Below are 18,654 nucleotides of genomic sequence, written 5' to 3'. Positions count from 1 at the left end.
GCCATGTTATTAATCAATTTCTTATAGGTTAATGAAATGGCCTTTTCAGGCAGGTGACCATCCAGCAATCTATCTTCCAGCGGGGAGGATTCAAGGGGGGGGGGGGGGATAGAGCCCTTAGGGAGGTGTGTCTGCAGTGCGTGGTGGACCTGCATGTATCGAAAGCGCTCTGAGTCAGCTGGCTCATGTTGTTGCTGCAGAGAGGCGAACGTCTTCACTTTGCCCTTCGCCGACATGTCCCTGATTTGTGAGATACCAATGAGTTCCCACCTATCAATTCCCTTCGATCTCCATAGATTACCCAGCTTTTCGGAGCCAACTTAAGTTTCTGCCCCCATCCCAAGATTTTAGTGGCGGCATGCCAGATGTGGACTGAGTGTTTAGTTGGACCCGTCAGTGGATACCGGTTAGGTATTGAGTAGAGCGCTCTGTTATAATTCCCTCCCGGGAGGAGCCACCTGTCCATAGTATACCCTGGATCATCGGGCCGACCATAGGTGCCTTGATTGATGGCCGCAAGGTGCGTTGCCCAGTAATATATTTTGATATCTGGGAGGCCAATTCCTCCATCATACCAGCTCAGTGTGAGCTTGTTCAATGCAATGCGAGGCTTACCGTCCCACAACAATTCCCTCTGCAGGCTCTCAATATCTTTGAAATATGTCATTGGGACAGGGTTTAGTGAGTTCTGCAAGGCATACAACAGACGGGTTAGCGACATCATTTTAAAGAGAGCCGCATTGCCCAGTAGCGAAAGAGGAAGCGTTTTCGAACTGGTTATATCACGTTGAAGACTCTGTAACGGGGGGAGAAGGTTGCGATTGAATCGGAGTGTTTGATCCAAGGAGATAAAAATTCCCAGATATTTGAAGCCCACTGAGCTAATTTGAATTGGGCAGTTTCTCGGTGGAGAGGGAGGCTCGCCCTTAAGGACATACAGGAGGGCCTTTGTTCAGTTGATGAAGAACCCAGAGAATCTGCCAAAGATTGCCAGGATGTCCAAGACCGCCACTAAGGACTTTCTTAGAGAAGCCAGGTATAATGGTATGTCATCTGCATACAGTGAAATTCGGTCCTCCCAGTCAGGGGACCAACGCAGACCTCGCACTACTGGGTCCCTTCAAATCCATGCGGCCAATGGTTCCAAGGCTAGGGCAAATAGAAGAGGGGTCCCGCGACTCAGTGCAAATGTATACAATTTTCTATTGTTAACCACGACTTGCGCCAGAGGTTCGGAGTACAACGAGGCACACCCACTGAGTGAAGCCTGGACCAAACGCCAATTTCACAAGCACTGCCTACAAATATGGCCATTCAACGGTGTTGAATGCCATGGTCGCGTCCAGAGATACAATTATGGCTGGTTTGTGCATCGTAGCTGCTCTTCCCAGCACCCCATGCACTCTGCGTAAATTCAGCGCTGTGTTTCGGTGCGGCATAAAGCCTGACTGATCAGGGTGCACCAGACCCCCAATTATTTTGACTAAGCAAGTGGCGAGGAGCTTGTCTAGAATTTTGGGCTCCGCGTTCAGTAGCAAGATTGGTCTGTATGAGGCACACTCAGCCTTGGGTTTACCCTCTTTATGGATGAATACCAAAGTAGCCACCCTTTGGTCTATTGGTAATATCCCCAGCTCCTTGCTTTCATCAAACATGGCTTTTAAGTATGGGGCTAATTTGTCGGGGCTAAGTTTGTACAATTCAATGGGTATACCATTGGGACCAAGGGCCGTCCCTGAGTGCAGCGATCTAATGGCCGGTGCTATTTCGTCTGTTGTCAAATCGCGGTCTAAAAATTCACGGTCTTCTTCGGACAGTACGGGGAGCGCTATGTCACATAACTCATGAGTCATCCTCAGTATACAGTGCAGTGGTCGTGTACACCGCACTGAAGTGGCTGGGGAACTGGTTAACGATATCTTGTGGGTCATTAGGGAGATGTTCTCCGCACCCCGGAGTTCCGGGACCAGTCTACTTGCCCACTCCTTTTTATCGAGCCAAGAGATTAGTTTCCCCGCCTTATCACCCATTTCGTATATTTTACCCAGCTTTTTCCTCCCCAAACTTTTGGCCCTCTCCGTTGCCAGTGCCGTGTAATCATCTTGTTTGAGGCATTTCCAGTTCCCTCTCTAGCTGGTAGATCTCTGCCTCTGCTTCTGTGAGCTTTTTATGTCTATCTTTCTTCATCCCAGCTATTAGGGACAGGATTTATCCCCAAATTACTGACTTAAAGGCTTCCCACAAGGTCTAGGAGGAATCCACTGTCCCCTCGTTTTCTTGGAAGTAATTATCAATAGCTTTAATGAGGTCTTTACGGATTATGGGATCCTGGAGATACCACGGACTAATGGGGGCAATCCTCCCCACCCTGGCTTGGCTGAGGACCACATGCACCCACACCGGGGAATGATCGGAGACGCCCCTGGCTAAGTGTCTGATTTCGTGAATGTGTGCGACTTGCGAAGCGGGGACTAGGATGTAGTCTATACGGTAGAGACTGTGGTGGGCTCCGGAATGGAATGTGTGTTTGGATTTTTTCTGGGTTGTGTGTCCTCCACTCATTAGCTAGTCCCAAAGCCTTAAGGAAGTCAGGTAGCCTTCGAGAAGAAAGTCCGATGTTGCGTGGAGGTTAACGGTCTAACGCACCCGAAGCCACTGAGTTAGTCGCCTCCAAGCACTAGGAGGCCTTCTGGTAGTGAGAGTAAGATAGTGCCCAGGTCTTTAAATGTGGTGTTCTGCAGGCCGGGCGGTACGTATACTGACATGAGTGTGATGTTGCGTCCCTCCCACTGACCCGTGATTCCTATATATCTACCCCGGTCGTCTGCCCATGTCAACCCACGGCAAGGGGAAAGGAGTTTTTCATCATGATGCAAATGCCTTGTGAGCTAGCCGTGAACCCCGCTTGTGCCACCATTTTGTATCCTCATCTATGCAGAGCGTTACAGGAGTTTCCCACCAGATGTGTTTCCTGTAGCAGGACAATATCAGGGGCCTGCCGTTTAATATACTGCAGGACGATACTGCGTTTACCTTATCCCCAAGCCCGTTGACATTCAAGCTTCGTATTTTAGCACTTTTGTTCCATTGTGTATTCATTGAGTCTAGAAAGAGTCATTACACCCTCTGTAGCATTGCCCACATGTCCTGTCAATGCTAAAACTATAACGGTAAACAACTGTGAACCCAACAACCCCCTCCCTGCTTCCCTGCACTCTGGGTGTAGAACTGCCCATTTAGAACTTGCAGCGTGCCTGTCGCCCGGCTAGTGAACTAAAAAAAGAAATATAAGGGGCGCAGTACTTCGTCGCTTTGTCCCCTCCCCCCCCCCCCCCCCCCCCCCCCCCTCAATCACTGCAAAGTACTTCTCAAGAAGGGCCATATTCCACTGGTCTGGGTTCTAGTTACTGAACGAAGACGCTCATCAGATCTTGGCAATTGTAGGTCCCAAGTACCTGTCCTGGTACAGTTGAGGGGATCCATCTATGTCACAAGCCCCCTCACCACTTTGGCTGGGTGTCCGACCTTTCGCCATGACCACAGTGGTGAGAGTCTTGTACCGCCTGACTCGAGCCAATCGGCCGCCGCTTCCGGTTGTTCGAAAAACCAGGCCCTTCCCTCAGCCTCTACTCGAAGTCGTGCCAGGAACAACATCCCATACCTGAGCCCCCTCTTTCTGAGTTTCTTTCTAACCATCAGAAAAGTCCTCCACTGCTTCTGTACCATCAGTGTGAAGTCTGGGGAAAAAAGTTGATTTTGGCGTTGTCGTAGCGGAGTGGGGGGCTGTTCTGGAAGATCACATCTGTCTCTGAAATTCAGAACCCTGGCTAGTATTGGGCGTGGTGGAGCCTCCGGCTTCGGACGACCCCCGGGGACCCCGTGCGCCCTTTCTATGACAAAGAATTTGCAGAGGCCTTTAGGCTGCAGATGTTTCAGGATAAGATCCTCCACAAAGAAGTCTGGTGACTGCCCCTATGCCCTTTCCGGCACTCCAAGCATGCGTATATTTTTCCTCCGAAGGCGCCCTTCATAATCCTTCAGCTTGTGTTCTGTAAGCTTGCAGGAGGTTTGTAGTAGGTCATGAATATCCCCTTGAATATGCGTGACATCGTCCACTAGGCTCGCTGCAGTGATCTCAACTTGCTTAACCTTTTCATTGATTTTGGTAAGATCCGCTCGAATGAGGTTTACTTCGATTGAGATTGAATCAATCTTATGCTCCAACGAGGTTTTGACCCTTGTTATCACCGCCATGAAATCTTTTAATGTCAGCTCCTGGCTCCCCCCTTCCTGGTTCGCCTATGGATTTGTCCCTGGCGTGCGAGTCTTTTAGGGATTCTTTAGGGAAGGCGTAGCTGTCCAGTTTGTTGGTTTGAAAAGTTTTGTGGCCCCTCGTCCCCGTCGTTTTGATCTTCTCTATACTTGCTTCCCGGTAGTCCCAAAACTCCGCGATTTGACCTCCCTGCCTCTCCGACCCTACTGGTGCGCAATATGATGTAAAGGTTGCGGGGTGAGGGTACAAAAAGGGGGAAGAGATCGAGTTTCTGCCCCTCGAGCGTGTGCCTTCTAGGTTAGTGAATAGTCTTAGGCAGCAGGTGCATCCCCTCTCGATAGATTAATGTGGCTACTCACGGTGCAGTATTCGGGCATTGTGGTCTCGCATCTCCGAGAGTACCGTGTCCGAACCACTCAATGGTACTTTAGTCTCCCTCGATCTGCAATCCGGCCTCTCAGCAGCCGTGAGCTTTGTTGGGTGCTGTTGGAGGAGGGAGTCGCATCCCAGCCTCAGCATTGTCACCTTGCCTCTCCCGGTGCCATAGCTGCGATCCGCGGGCCCCTCTCCCCGCTGGTATGCCAGACTGGTACCGGTTGGGCTGCACTTGTGGCACTGTCCCTGTTACTCCGCCAGCCTTCACCAAAGTTACTGCGTCACCACACAATCTCTCGTTCGGACACACGTTGGTCGCTGGCAGTTGGGAACCCTCTCCGGTTCTTATTCGCTTCTCCGAGATCCCTCTGACAGGTCCGCCTCCATACTGATCGCCGAATGTCCCAGAACTTCTCTTTCCGGTGTGCGATCCAGGTTGTTGTGCGTCCTAGCTCGCGACGTTGCGTAAGCACGTACACAGCCTCTGCCGCCACTTTAGGTCCCGGCTCTGACGCCCGATGTAGGCCGCAAATTACAGAGCTCGCCTCTCCGGCTGTGAGAGACTGTTTTACTCCGATCTTCCTGGATTCGTTTCCGTACTCCTTCCGAATGCGATTTCCCCTCTCTGGTACCGGATGAGTGTATCGGATATACGGGGGAGAGTTAGTTTGGACAGAGCTACTCTAAGCAGCGGCCATCACGCTATGCCGCGTAGCCACGCCCCCCGATTCCAACACTCTTGACTAGGAACAACAGCCAGATCCTACACTCAGAACCAGCCTCTCTCCATTTGCATGCATGGCTCCTGAATTCAACGAGTTCCAATGATTAGATATCCCTTAGGACTGTCGGGAGATTTTATCCAAGGCAACAGCAGAAGCTACAAACAAAACATATAAATTAAAATGGAAGAGATTCTGTTCATGGTGTCAGCAATTTAACCTGCATCGATTGGAAGCATCACCTGGACAGATTTTGCCCTACCTCCTGTCGCTAGCTAGATCAGAATTGGTACATGCGTCTGTGAAGGTTCACCTAGCCACATCTTTAAGGTACAGACGCTAAGCACATTCTCTCGCTCTCTCTTTTTCTCTCTCTCTGTTCCACTAGAATAGGCAAACAATTCATGAAGGCGTTTAGAGCTTTTACCTCAGTGGTGGTCTCCGGAGCTCAAAGAGCCTCAGGAGGGGGGCCTGTGTGCCTTTCTACTTTTTTCTAGAAAATGCCCCAGGAACCAGGCCCACCCAGGAGCCCTTTTCAAAATAAGTGCAGGAGCCTGCAATTGTTTATTTTGTATTTTTATACAAATTTCGTGAATTTTGTAGCAAATTATTTTTTAAAAAGTGCTTTTTGCCCTGCCGGGGGTCGGGTTATTCCTACCTTTCCCCCTTTTTTTCACTTCATTTTTTGGGACTATGCTGAAGCAGAGTTCCAAGATGGTTGCCAACACTTCCTGGTTGAAGTGTTGCCAGTCAATCAGAGCTCTGCAGATCTCAGATAAACACATTTGGATTGCCTTAAAATTCTCAACAACTACTGAATGGATTTACACCAAATAACTGAAAGCATAAACTGCAAACCAAAAATGTACCAGATTTGGTGTGATTCCGTCCAGCGGTTCAGGCTGTAGTCATGTCTAAAGCTCCTATGAGAATTAACATGGAAAACTCAATTACCCCTCCCCCCCCTGTTTCTCGGCCCCCACTTGACAGAACACCCCCAAAACTTTCCATGTGCAACAAGAATCACCGCCACACTTTTTGGGGAAAAGTTCGTGAAGATTCCTCAAATGGTGCCAAAGATATAGGCAAGAAAAAAAACGCTTTTCCTATGGAAACATGGGGCTAACTATAACTACCAACTGGTGACCGCCAGTAGGTAATCTATCTATCTATCTATCTATCTATCTATCTATCTATAGGGTTAGATTAGATTAGATTAGATTGTTACCCATCATCCTCAAGGTTACTTCTATTACTAGATATTTATCTACAAAATCGGCTTGTTTGCTTGTCTGATTCAAGCATGTGAATCTATGCTAGATCCAATACTGGAGAAAAAATAAGTTACTTACCTGTAACAGCATTTCTCCAGTATTGGTATCTTTCATAGATTCACACGTGACCCACCTTCCTCCCCTTATAGGCTCCCCTCATAGGTCAGGATTATTTATTCCCACTTGTGCTAAAAAAATCTGAGGGACTCCACCTCTTCTGGGAGTGTTCTAGAGGGTGTTGTCACCTGATTAGTTATAGTTCAAGTTTGGCCCTTTTTTTTTTAAACGGACATAAATAGGCTATGAAAATGACTTTGAATTGTCATTATAGCCTATGATACTAATACATACTGCTTTACTATGGCACCATGGGACTCCCACTACGACAGGGAATGATTCAAGCATGTGAATCTATGAAAGATATCAATACTGGAGAGCTGCAGTTACAAGTAAGTACCTTTTTTTCTTTCTTATTGTCATGTAAGACCAAAGTAGTACCATTACAAACGACTAGCACACGACACAATTGAATGCTGGCCTGTACACCAAAACAGTTCACAGTGGAAAGCCACTGCAAATCACACTCAAACACAAGTTAGATACATGTATAACAGAGAAAACACTGCATATGACCAACAAAAATCATTCAACTTTTTTTTATACTAGCTTAAGATCTGAAACAAGTAGTAGAAAAATTGGATGTGTCTCAACTAAACTTTAGTATAGATGTTCACAGGCAGCCTTTCAATTAGAACAGCCTTTAAAAGCTATCCTCAATATATGAACACATGACACCAACCCTAATTACATGGCGGTCTTTCCAAGCTAGCAGTAATCTTGGAGCTGCTGACATCATTTTAGAGGATTGAAACGTAACACACCTTATTACCTAGGAAGTAAGTTACAATTTTAGGTAAGCACTGGCATCTCTGTAGAACAAGTAATTTCCTTCTCCAAACTAACAACGATATTAAGACCATTTCAGAATTGGCTACCAAGATATAGAATAAGAGCCCTATAGAAATAACATTTGGGCTCCTGACTCATCACACATTGTCCTCATATTTAATGTTGTGTTCAATATTTTTACTCCAATCCTGAATGTATGATATGTAAAACTGTTGGCTATTCATACTATAAACTAATGTAATGCAAGACTGTGCTCTTTCATCCCTTCACCAAAAACCCTTTTACATCCATTTAAAAAATGGCTGCATTATAGAAAAAGTACATTTATAAAAATGTTTTTAAAACTCTTGAAAACGTATATGTAAAACCACAATTCCGTTATTGGCCACTGAACACGCCAACTTATTCTCACCACATTGAGTACCCATCTTGTAACCAAGCCTGATTAACTTTCCTTCAATTCACTGTGTATAGTCTGCTTTCACCTTTCTAAATATTACTAACCCTGGGCGGAGTTGCGCAAGTGGCGGAATGCGATAGAAAAATGCCTTTTTCGGTGATTTTCAGTGCCGGATGCTTGTCCGCACTGTGCAATCATCGCGAACGGCACCATGCACAGCGCAAGCGGGCGCTGCTTTCCTTTCTGCCGCTCGAGTAGATTTTTACTTGAGCCGCAGCTTTCTCAATGCGAACAGTCTGTTTCTCAATTAAAGCGGTTGTGAGCATACGCGACCACTCGCAATGAGAAGCCTGACCCCCCACCCCCCTTCCCCCCCCCTGCGTTGAGAAATCTCGCCGGGAGGGTTATTTTCCACACTCGAGCTTGCCAACTTGATGTTGACGATCACGAACGAGGAAAAATCTCGCTGAGAGGTGGATTTTCCTCACTCGTGCTTGCCAACTTTACGTTGACGAACGCGAGCAAGGAAAAAAACTCTACTGTGCGGAGCACAGTTTTTCGGAACTCCGTGGAATGCGGAAAACTCTGCAGAATCCGCGAGCGGAGCGAAGTTCACCACCCAGGCTTAAATAATACCATGTTTCAGGATTTAACTTCACGTCCTAACACCTATTTGATGCAGTAAAAATGCATAATTATACAATGATCATAATAAAGTTAGTGTTGTAAATTACCTACAGTTGATAGATGTATTAAATGTTTTATTTAATCGGACTAGTCATTTTCTGTTATAATTATGATAAATAACTATGGTTAACTGGATGGCCAAGTTGTATCTTAATTTTTTGCACTGCAATATCAAGCCTTCAAAAAATGTTACATGAAAAACAAAACAGTTTGGCTATTTTTCATGTTTGTTTGCGTTTTGTTTTTCAGAACATCACAGAATCCAGCAGGTTATGCTTCTTGAAGAGGTGAAGGAACTTGTGTGGGATCTCCTAAAAGATCCTATAAGCTATGTGAGAGCAAGTGCGGTGAGCACGCTTGGACAGCTCTCCATCATCAACTCTGAATTAAGTAGAACTGAGCATGAAAGCACTGAAAAGGTAAATGGATCATTCAATTTCAGTGCGAGGTATTAATAATTTGACCATTGTTAGATAGAAAAAAAATCTATCAGCCTGTTTTACAACATTGTATCAAAGTTGCCCCCATGCAGGGTTTCAAGCTACAGCAGACCTATCTGTAAACTGGAAAAGTTATTTATGGCTAACATTTGTATTTGTAGCCTGCAACCTGGGGGCCTTGCAAAACTGCCTGTTGTTGTAATTCTTCACATTGCATGCACTTGCACGAGGACATGCTAACTTTTGTATTTTCTAGAAGACTGACAGTTTGGAAAACGGGAGTATGGGTGGCTGGGACTCCTGATGGCTGCAAATGTTGTGCTCCTGATCATATATCTGTACTTTCAATTTGGCGGCTTGGATGTGCATAAGGAAGATGGCACAGTTAACCCTGTGGAGAAGTGGATGGGACAGCTTCTGGGCTGCAAAATGATTAGTGTGGTGTAGCCATCTTGCCTCTCAGAAGTTTGAAGGAAGGAGTCGCACAACACATATGTACCTATCTGAGTCAGCGGTGGCAGACCTCTGGAATCCCTGCAACAGTGACAACACTGGCCGACCCAAGTAGTGGAAGATTCAACTTTGTTTTGGGGGAAAGGGCAAAAAGCACTGAAAACAAATGTTCTTTTGGTATATATTGCAAAGATTTGGAATCAGCTTCCGCTTCAACTTAGAACCCTAACGGATGAGGCACATTTTAGAAAATCTCTTAAACCCTATCTTTTTAAGCTATAAATCCCGCTCCCCATCCGATCTTCTTTGCCTAGCACCGGGATACTCCTTTAGTAGCCGTGTTATATTCAAAAAACAATCATTCATTCATTGATTCATAACAAAGTCCATGCTTGGACTTTTGGCGACCTCTGGTGTTCATTGAATGACAAAGGGAGAGACAGGCATCTAGACGTCTGACCCGGTGCCATATGGTCACCAATGGGAGCTCTCCACCTGGAGCAGTTGTACACCTGAAGACACTGAGACATTCTAGCAGGCATGTCTGGAGTAATCAGTAATGGCTTAGAAGAAAAAACATTGGCGTAAGAAATACTTCAAGCTTCAAGGCGTAGATGGGGTTAAAATTAATCCATTATTATATCCACACAGAGTATCTAGCGGGAGGAGCCCGGCCAATGACGTACTGCTCCCTATCTTGCATGCAACTCACTAAAGGTACTTTTGGTCATAAACTAGAATTAGAAAACAAATGAAGCACAGTACATCTATCTAGTCTATAGGCGATTGTATGTGTGTGTGTGTGTGTGTGTGTGTGTGTGTGTGTGTGTGTGTGTGTGTGAGAGAGAGAGAGAGCTATCAGGGGAGACTTCCTTACAGGACAAGAACCCTCACTTACCCGAAGGGTTCTGACACATGGAATTCAAGGTCCTTGGTGTGGGCTACAACTCCCTTGCGGGGAGGAGTTGAGGTGTTTTCTAGATGAGTGATCTTATTGGGTGTGTGGGGGGCAGAGTGCAAATGGAGTGTTGGATAAAACTATCTCCTGGGGCCGAATCAATTTTATTTATTGGTCCACTGAGATAGTATTAACAAGCATTGGCATAGCCAATAGGCATAGCCAATAGGTCTCGCTTTTGGGACCATATAAGTATTTAGATAGGCAGCACAATATCCTTTGTGCAACAACATTAACTGTTGCATGGTTAAACACTTATAAGGCACCAAAGGCGAGACCTATTGTCTATGCCAATCCTTTTTATTTATTTGTAAAGGACAAGCAGTGCGATCAGGTTCCGGCTGCCACTTAGAGGTAGACAGAGAGAGGTGTGGAGAGAGAGAGGTGTGGAGAGAGAGAGGTGTGGAGAGAGAGAGAGAGGTGTGGAGAGAGAGAGAGGTGTGGAGAGAGAGAGAGAGAGAGAGAGAGGTGTGGAGAGAGAGGGAGGTGTGCAGAGAGAGAGGTGTGGAGAGAGAGAGAGAGAGAGAGGTGTGGAGAGAGAGAGAGAGAGAGAGGTGTGGAGAGAGAGAGAGGTGTGGAGAGAGAGAGAGAGAGGTGTGGAGAGAGAGAGAAAGAGGTGTGGAGAGAGAGAGAGAGAGGTGTGGAGAGAGAGAGAGAGAGGTGTGGAGAGAGAGAGAGAGAGGTGTGGAGAGAGAGAGAGAGAGAGAGAGAGAGGTGTGGAGAGAGAGAGAGGTGTGGAGAGAGAGAGAGGTGTGGAGAGAGAGAGGTGTGGAGAGAGAGAGAGGTGTGGAGAGAGAGAGGTGTGGAGAGAGAGAGGTGTGGAGAGAGAGAGGTGTGGAGAGAGAGAGAGAGAGAGAGAGAGGTGTAGAGAGAGAGAGGGGTGGAGAGAGAGAGGGGTGGAGAGAGAGAGAGAGGGGTGGAGAGAGAGGTGGGTAGAGAGAGAGAGAGAGAGGGGTGTGTAGAGAGAGAGCGAGGTGTGGAGAGAGAGAGGTGTGGAGAGAGAGAGGTGTGGAGAGAGAGAGAGGTGTGGAGAGAGAGAGGGTGTAGAGAGAGAGAGGGGTGTAGAGAGAGAGAGGTGTAGAGAGAGGGGTGTAGAGAGAGAGGGTGTGTAGAGAGAGAGAGAGGGGTGTGTAGAGAGAGAGAGAGAGGTGTGTATATATAGAGAGAGAGAGAGAGAGGTGTGTAGAGAGAGAGGTGTGTAGAGAGAGAGAGGTGTGGAGAGAGAGAGGTGTGTAGAGAGAGAGAGGTGTGGAGAGAGAGAGGTGTGGAGAGAGAGAGGTGTGGAGAGAGAGAGGTGTGGAGAGAGAGGTGTGGAGAGAGAGAGAGAGGTGTAGAGAGAGAGAGGGGTGTAGAGAGAGAGAGGTGGAGAGAGAGGGGTGTAGAGAGAGAGGGTGTGTAGAGAGAGAGAGAGAGGGGTGTGTAGAGAGAGAGAGAGAGAGAGAGAGAGAGAGAGAGAGAGAGAGGTGTGTAGAGAGAGAGAGGTGTGTAGAGAGAGAGAGAGAGAGAGAGAGAGGTGTGTAGAGAGAGAGAGAGGTGTGTAGAGAGAGAGGTGTAGAGGTAGACATGGACTGCAGGAGAATTAATTTCCTTGGATGCTGGGAGGCATGGAAGGCATGGCAAAAGCATCCCACTATAAGTTGCAGAACTCCGTTTGCTATTGTCCCCAGTGACTCAGCCATCATGCGTATTCTTTTACTCCTTGAGGCAAGCCTACGTTTTAGCATCTGCGAAATTTTCATTTTGGCTTTTTCCTGAAAATATGAAAGTTTACCTGGCATAAGGGAACGCTTTTTAAATACTTACAAAGAAAAAAAAACTCTGAAAAAATAGCAGCCTGTTCTAGTGAGCACTAATCTAGGGCCACCTGAATGTACTTGCATGTGCGGACCGTTTATTGGATAAAATATGAAAACTCGGCTTCAGACGAAACTCTTAACCAGCACATGCAACATCCACACAGAATAGTAAGGAGCTGTGAACTATGACACGCCACGCCGAGGAGGCCCAGGGTGAAGATGCAACCTTTCTGCGGCCTTCTGGGCCTGTGCGCTGTTATTTTCCGAGGCCACTGGTGAACTTTGTGGAGTAAGACGATCCATTTCATAGCACCAGTCCTAGATAACACCAATATTAGTGTGTGCAGGTTCTTCTCGGGACCGTAAGTCCAAGGTAATATTTACATTGAGTGTTCTATTAAACCAAGACAGCTGTACCCTTCCTCACACGTGGTTAAATATTAGAAAATGCCATACCAGCACCATAAGTGAAGGTGCCCTTTGTAGTCTTCTCTGTACCCTCCCTCGTGAGGCTGACGTCAGCTAGGCACTCTTCAGAGGGAGGCAACTTCACATGTCAGTGCAAAGACACCACACGCTGGGAAGCTCACACCCTGGGGAGTGGAGGGAGGCTTTAAACAAAAGGCATTCGACGTCCGGCGTGATAATCACATCACCACCAAGTTGGACCCTGGGCACAGTCCAGCCAAATTTTTAAAGCCAGAATGAACTTAACCATTCCCAGAGACACCCAGCTTCCAAGGCTGAAACTAGACGGAGGACAGGACAGAGGAAGACCTAGGCTTAAAGTAATGAAACTTACTGGTAAGACTAAAACACTCATTCAGCTGAAAACGCTTGACTTTGACTTTGACGACTGTTAACCATTGCCAACGTCTGTGAGCCATGGCTTGCCTCTGCTACCCCTTGCACTATGCACTGTCCTTTCAACCCCCTCTCTCAGGAGTCATGAAGGCAGCAGCGAAAACATAAATAACCCGGATCTCAGTGCCTGAATACTCTCTGTAGCTTCCACTTACTGCAGTTTCTTCAACTCTCAGAAGCACAAGCAGGAAGTGGGATAAGGGAGGGGGTGGCAAATGGTGATCACTTTCGCGGCTGTTTTGATGTTCTCAGTGGCCGCGCGGCTCACTGAGAACATCAAAGCCGCCGCGAAAGTGATCAGCAGGCAGACAAATGGTGCGCGTGCCCGGCGCACATGCACTGTAGTTGGGGGCCTGTTTGCACTTCCAAATCTCGCTTTCTATAGCTCTCGCCAGAGCAGCGCCAAAGCGCTGGCTCAGGCGAGACCTAAAAAGGAGAGGACTTGAGGTTTTAATCAGATAGACTCCTGTATATGGTCAACGTGTTTCTGCCAATGATGGATCCCAGCGGGTTTCAGGGGCATTCTTCAGGACCTGGTAAATTAGTCACTCTGCTCTACGTTATGACAATAAATTAAAAATATACTGGGCACCAAGATAGAACGGCCAGACTGGCGATGACCCGTGTATATTCAGTGTCCACAGTTAGTCTGAAAAGAGTAAATATTAATAATGAAAATCAAGTACAATAAATGTTGTACATTGTTTGCTCACTACAAAATAATGAATCTCAAGTGACCAATCATCTCCAATAGTGCATAGTGTCCATTCATGCTCCAAACATTATAGGTAATCTAGTGGATAACACAACTTAATGTATTGACTCTACTTCACAAGTCATCGTACCTAATTTGGTGGTGAAATGTGTCCACTCTCAAACCACTGGGTACGTAGTTACAAGCCAGACTGAAATCAAAATAAAATACACAAAACTGTAGAAAAACAATCTATTGCGGAGAATATGTGATACTAGTGAAATTATTTGTACATCTCTGTGATACAGTATCTCTTGCAGTTATGATACATACCTTATAGGTACTCCTTAAAAGGATGAGTAAAGTGTACAAAGGTCAGCACAAATGAATATATGGTGGAAGATACTCATAGACACAACCTTACTGTGGTTCAGTGACACAAGGCAAAAAGGTAAGTATACAGGTTAGTGTACAGTCATTGTCTGTGTAATGATGACCTATTGTGGGTAACAGGTGTGTCAGCATCGTGGTTGGATGGAAAGGTGGCTGCTGAGCGACTTTTTGAGATTTAAATAAGGTGATGCTCAAGTGCCCAACTGAAATGGATGAGTCTTGGGACTTTAATAATCTTTTCTCAACAGCTAATATATTTTTTAACCCTATTAATATTTCTCCTTTACTTTCCCATCCATTTGCTTCTCCTAGGCTAATATTGTATCGGAGTTCTTGGAAATGTTATTGACTGACACGGAAGCTTTCCCACGAAGGGCAGTTGTCAAGGTCTTCACAGATTGGCTCAGGCAGGGCCACATGAAGAAGATGTGGGACGAAGAGCAAATGATGTTTAGACTGCTACACGCTACAAACTGCGATTTGGACTGGGAAGTGAAAGTGAATGGGCTGGTGCTGGCGGAAGTATTTGTAGAGCAAACGTTAGGAAAGTTGTCTTTGACCGACTGTCCTTATGCAGTGGTCTTAACTTCCAAGACTTCAATTCTCACAGAATCCCTTGAAAAGTTCTGCCGAATAGAACTTTTTCCTTTCTTGCTCAGAGCACTCTGTGACTGTGATAGGCCTGTGGCTCAAAAGTCCTGTGATATCCTTTTATGCCTGAAAGTGCATTACTGTAAATCAGACCTCCAGAGCAAGGGAACTTTGCCTACACAAATTGGTGGAACTGATTGGGTAGAAGATATTCTGAAAAAGCATCAGTCTAAAGGCACGTGGGAGCATGGTGATGGACCAAGAAAGATTTCTTCGCAAGAATCTGATTGGGTGCTTGACACTTTGGGCACAATAGACCTGGAGGCTTTGCAAGTCTCTTTGGAGCGAAGCAGTGACCACATCGAAAACAGCCCACAGTCTCTTCTGCAGGATATCTTAGCAACTGTTGGAACCCTTGATGAAAATGGAATCGACTGCTACTAATATGGGAAAATGCTAAAAAAAAACATTTTTTAATGTTGGTCTTTGCAGGGATTGTGTACAAGAAGCATAACATGACAGCATCATCTTCCAGTCCCACTTTTTGTGACACCGAGCTTTGTCGTCTTTAATGACTGCTACAATGTAGTACCAGTGATTTATCCTTCGGCTGTTTCTGTGCTGGAGCGCTGCTGCTGTATGCAAGATGGCTTGCACAAGGTGGTTAAATAGGTAAATCAATTGGGAACATTATGTATATTGAATATGGTCATTATAGTGAAGTGTGATTAGCATTGGTTGTTGCATGTGCTACCTTCGGATTCTGAACGTTAGTCTTTACAAAAACACCTTTTCTACATCTCATTTAGCAGCATATCTACATTGAGAAAGTAATTATGAAATGTATCTTTTAGAATGGGTTGTATTTGAATCCAAAAAGATTTTGGGTTGTGAACTCGAGCTGCGTAGAGTACTAATATTTTTTATCCTTTGTGGTTCAATGAATAAAACACATTTTTATAATATTGGAGTGTCTATTTCTTGACTTACTTATTGTTGAACGCGTTGCCAGCGATTGTCATGTTCATTCTGTTGCAGGACTCGATTGATAGAAAGTGACACAGACTTGTAAGCTGCAGGGGAGATTTTCATAAAGTGGCTGCGCTGTAGAATTAACTCCTTGAAGCTGGAACTAGGAACAGCAGCGCTGGTGCGAACGAAGAGCCCCTTACTAAATTAAAGTCCTATGGCAAGGATTGTAGATTACACGAATCCTGACAGTGGGCAAGTCAGTAACAGTTTATTTGTTTCTGAATCGAAGGTTTAAGAAGGAAACTAAGACCAAATATGTTTCTCAGAAATATAAATCGGATCCTTGAATTGACTGTTGGAGGCTGACGACAGCCATAAAGTAAATAAACGAGTCTCTGAGTAAATGATGGATGCCACTCCTTACAAGTAAAGCCATCATAAACTATCCCTAATTCAGCAATGTGTGATGTAATACATCTCGAGGTAGAACAGGGAGCTCTCACGTACATTAACAGAAACGTGAACCATGTCAATGCAAAGGTTCAGGTAGGGAGAACTACATTTGATGCCTAAGTGGTTGTGTTTATGGGACTATGGCTTGTTGACATACTGGAAGCATTGATAATTTATGTCTCTTTGCATGGCCACCAAGGGTGTCTTTTGTTCATCCAGCAACTTTGAACAAGTAGTCTCCGTTGCATATTATCCTTTCTCTGTCGTTTTACTTTAAAAAGGACACGAAAAGTTAGGCATCTGTGTATGGGGACAAACGTTTGCAAAGGCCAATTATGTGATTAGAATAAAGCTAGCTCAATGCGCTGCCTGCAGTTGCCAAGTACCTTTAGAACAGAGGAATCCTCTCCTGACAGCAGACTCACCAAAAAGTTACTGATGAGCGAACTGTGGCACAGGTCAGTCATCCTTGAGCACATGGCCAGTCTCTCTGCACTGGAGACTTAATCCTAACATGGATTAATGCATGTGGAGCCCCATACCAATTTATTTGTAACCCAGTAAACCCTAATCATGTACTGTATCACTGTGGATCAGACTCACAACACTTATCTCCCACAGGTTAAATTCTGCTTCTTGAGAGTGGGGGAACAACTCCCTGATTCCGCTTTGTTTTTGCAGGTTACTCTCTCCATGTACATAATTATTACCATTGTTCTGGCCAGGCGAATCCCAGGATGCTATCACACCATTTTCCAAATCTTTTTCGGTTTTCTAATCTGACACCTCAATCATGACGGATCCTGTTCACTTTCCTGATAGCGCCAACCTTCTGTGTCAACAGGAAGGACTGGTTTACCTTAATATCAATCTTAGTTTTGCTCTCTAATTTTAGAGAGCTTAGCCTGATAACAGTCTGGGCTTTTTCAATTACTTAGTGATGATGTGATGCCATCTGCTAAGAGAACTCCCCCGAGAGGCCAATAGAAGAGCAAGTTGTAGAGATTTATGTTATGTTATGTTATGTTATGTTATCATGAGTTTTGTTAAGCGCTCAGCTACTCAAGCAGAGTGTCCCGGTGCTGACAGACCCAAGACCATAAAGCTTCTGCGGGGAGGAAAACTTATAGGCTGAACAGCCATGTTTTGAGCTTCTTTCTAAAGGTCGTCAAGTTGTCGCACTTTCTTAGAGCCAGAGGGAGGGCATTCCTGGCCAGAGGCGCTAGGTATTTAAAAGAACGCCCTCCGATCCGGGCGCGCCTTATTGCCGGGACCGTGGTGAGGGACAATGACTCAGAACGCAAGGCTCTGGCAGGCCGGTGAAAACCGATCCTCTTTCTCATATAGAGGGGACCGGTGCCATGAAGAGTCTTGAATGCCATGGTAAGTGCCTTGAATTCAATGCGCCTCTGAATAGGGAGCCAGTGCAGAGATTGCAGCAGTCCAGTGGCATGGGAACGGTGGCTAAGGCCAAAGATAGCCCGAGCGGCCGAGTTTTGCACAACCTGTAGGCGTGAAAGAAGGAACTTCGGAAGACCCAGATACAGGACATTGGCATAGTCCAGCCTAGAACCTATCATGGCCTGCACCGTGATTTTCCTATGGGCGATGGAAAGAACAGGAAGACATTTTCTTAACATTTTTAAAATGCCAAAGCATTGACCAGCTAGGCTCATAATCTGAGGTTTCAGGGTGAGACAATTGTCCATCTTAACGCCGAGATTTTTAGCCACCAAGGCCACATCAGAAGGGGGAAACCTATCGGCAGGCCACCAAGACCTCCAGCAGGGATCTGGAGGACAACCGAAGAAAAAACCTCCGATTTATCAGAGTTGCATTTAAGCTGATTACATTGGAACCATGTAAAGACCGCAGCCAAACAGCTCTTAATACGGTCTCCATTGAAATCAATATCTTTACCACACGTGAAAAGAAGCTGGGTGTCATCAGCGTAAGAAACAATCTGGGCTCCAAAAGACTCGACCAGCGCCGCCAGAGGGGACATATAGATATTGAAAAGGATCGGACTTAATATAGATCCTTGAGGAACTCCCACTTCCAGAGGCGGCACTGTCGCAGAGTACGGAGGGGCCCAGACTGTCTGTTGGCGGTTGGTCAGAAAGGACTTGAACCATTTGAACACCGTTCCTCCAACACCAATCTCCACAAGGCGCGCCAGTAGGTGGTCATGAGGAACGGTGTCAAACGCCGCAGAGAGATCGAGCAGCACCAACAGTGCCTTTCCCCCAGAGTCCTGAACTTCCTTGATGGCCTCCACCGCCTCTAACAGAGCCGTCTCCGTGCTCATATTCGCACGGAAGCCGGATTGGGTGTGGTGCAAAAGGCCGTAGGCTTCCACAAAATGTGAAAGGACAGACTGAACATGCTTTTCTGCCACTT

The 18,654-nt window shown here is 46.0% G+C and overlaps 1 protein-coding gene across 2 annotated transcripts in view; it reads left to right on the top strand.

Moving 5' to 3' along the window:
* The window catches only part of BRAT1 (BRCA1 associated ATM activator 1), a 233,146-nt gene extending 217,352 nt beyond the window's left edge, over positions 1–15,794 (top strand). For both annotated transcript variants that reach the window (XM_085629208.1, XM_085629210.1), the window contains exons 13-14: positions 8,890–9,059; positions 14,551–15,794. In XM_085629208.1, the coding sequence (XP_085485334.1) occupies positions 8,890–9,059; positions 14,551–15,273 (893 nt within the window). In that variant the 3' untranslated portion in view covers positions 15,274–15,794. The remainder of the gene's footprint in view (positions 1–8,889; positions 9,060–14,550) is intronic.
* Positions 15,795–18,654: the final 2,860 nt, after the last annotated feature.

This window comes from Triturus cristatus, chromosome 10 (genome assembly GCF_964204655.1).
Source record: "Triturus cristatus chromosome 10, aTriCri1.1, whole genome shotgun sequence".
Classification (NCBI taxonomy): Eukaryota; Metazoa; Chordata; class Amphibia; order Caudata; family Salamandridae; genus Triturus; species Triturus cristatus.
The sequence above is the reverse complement of the archived record's forward strand: the minus strand, read 5'-3'. Positions and strand labels throughout refer to the sequence as shown.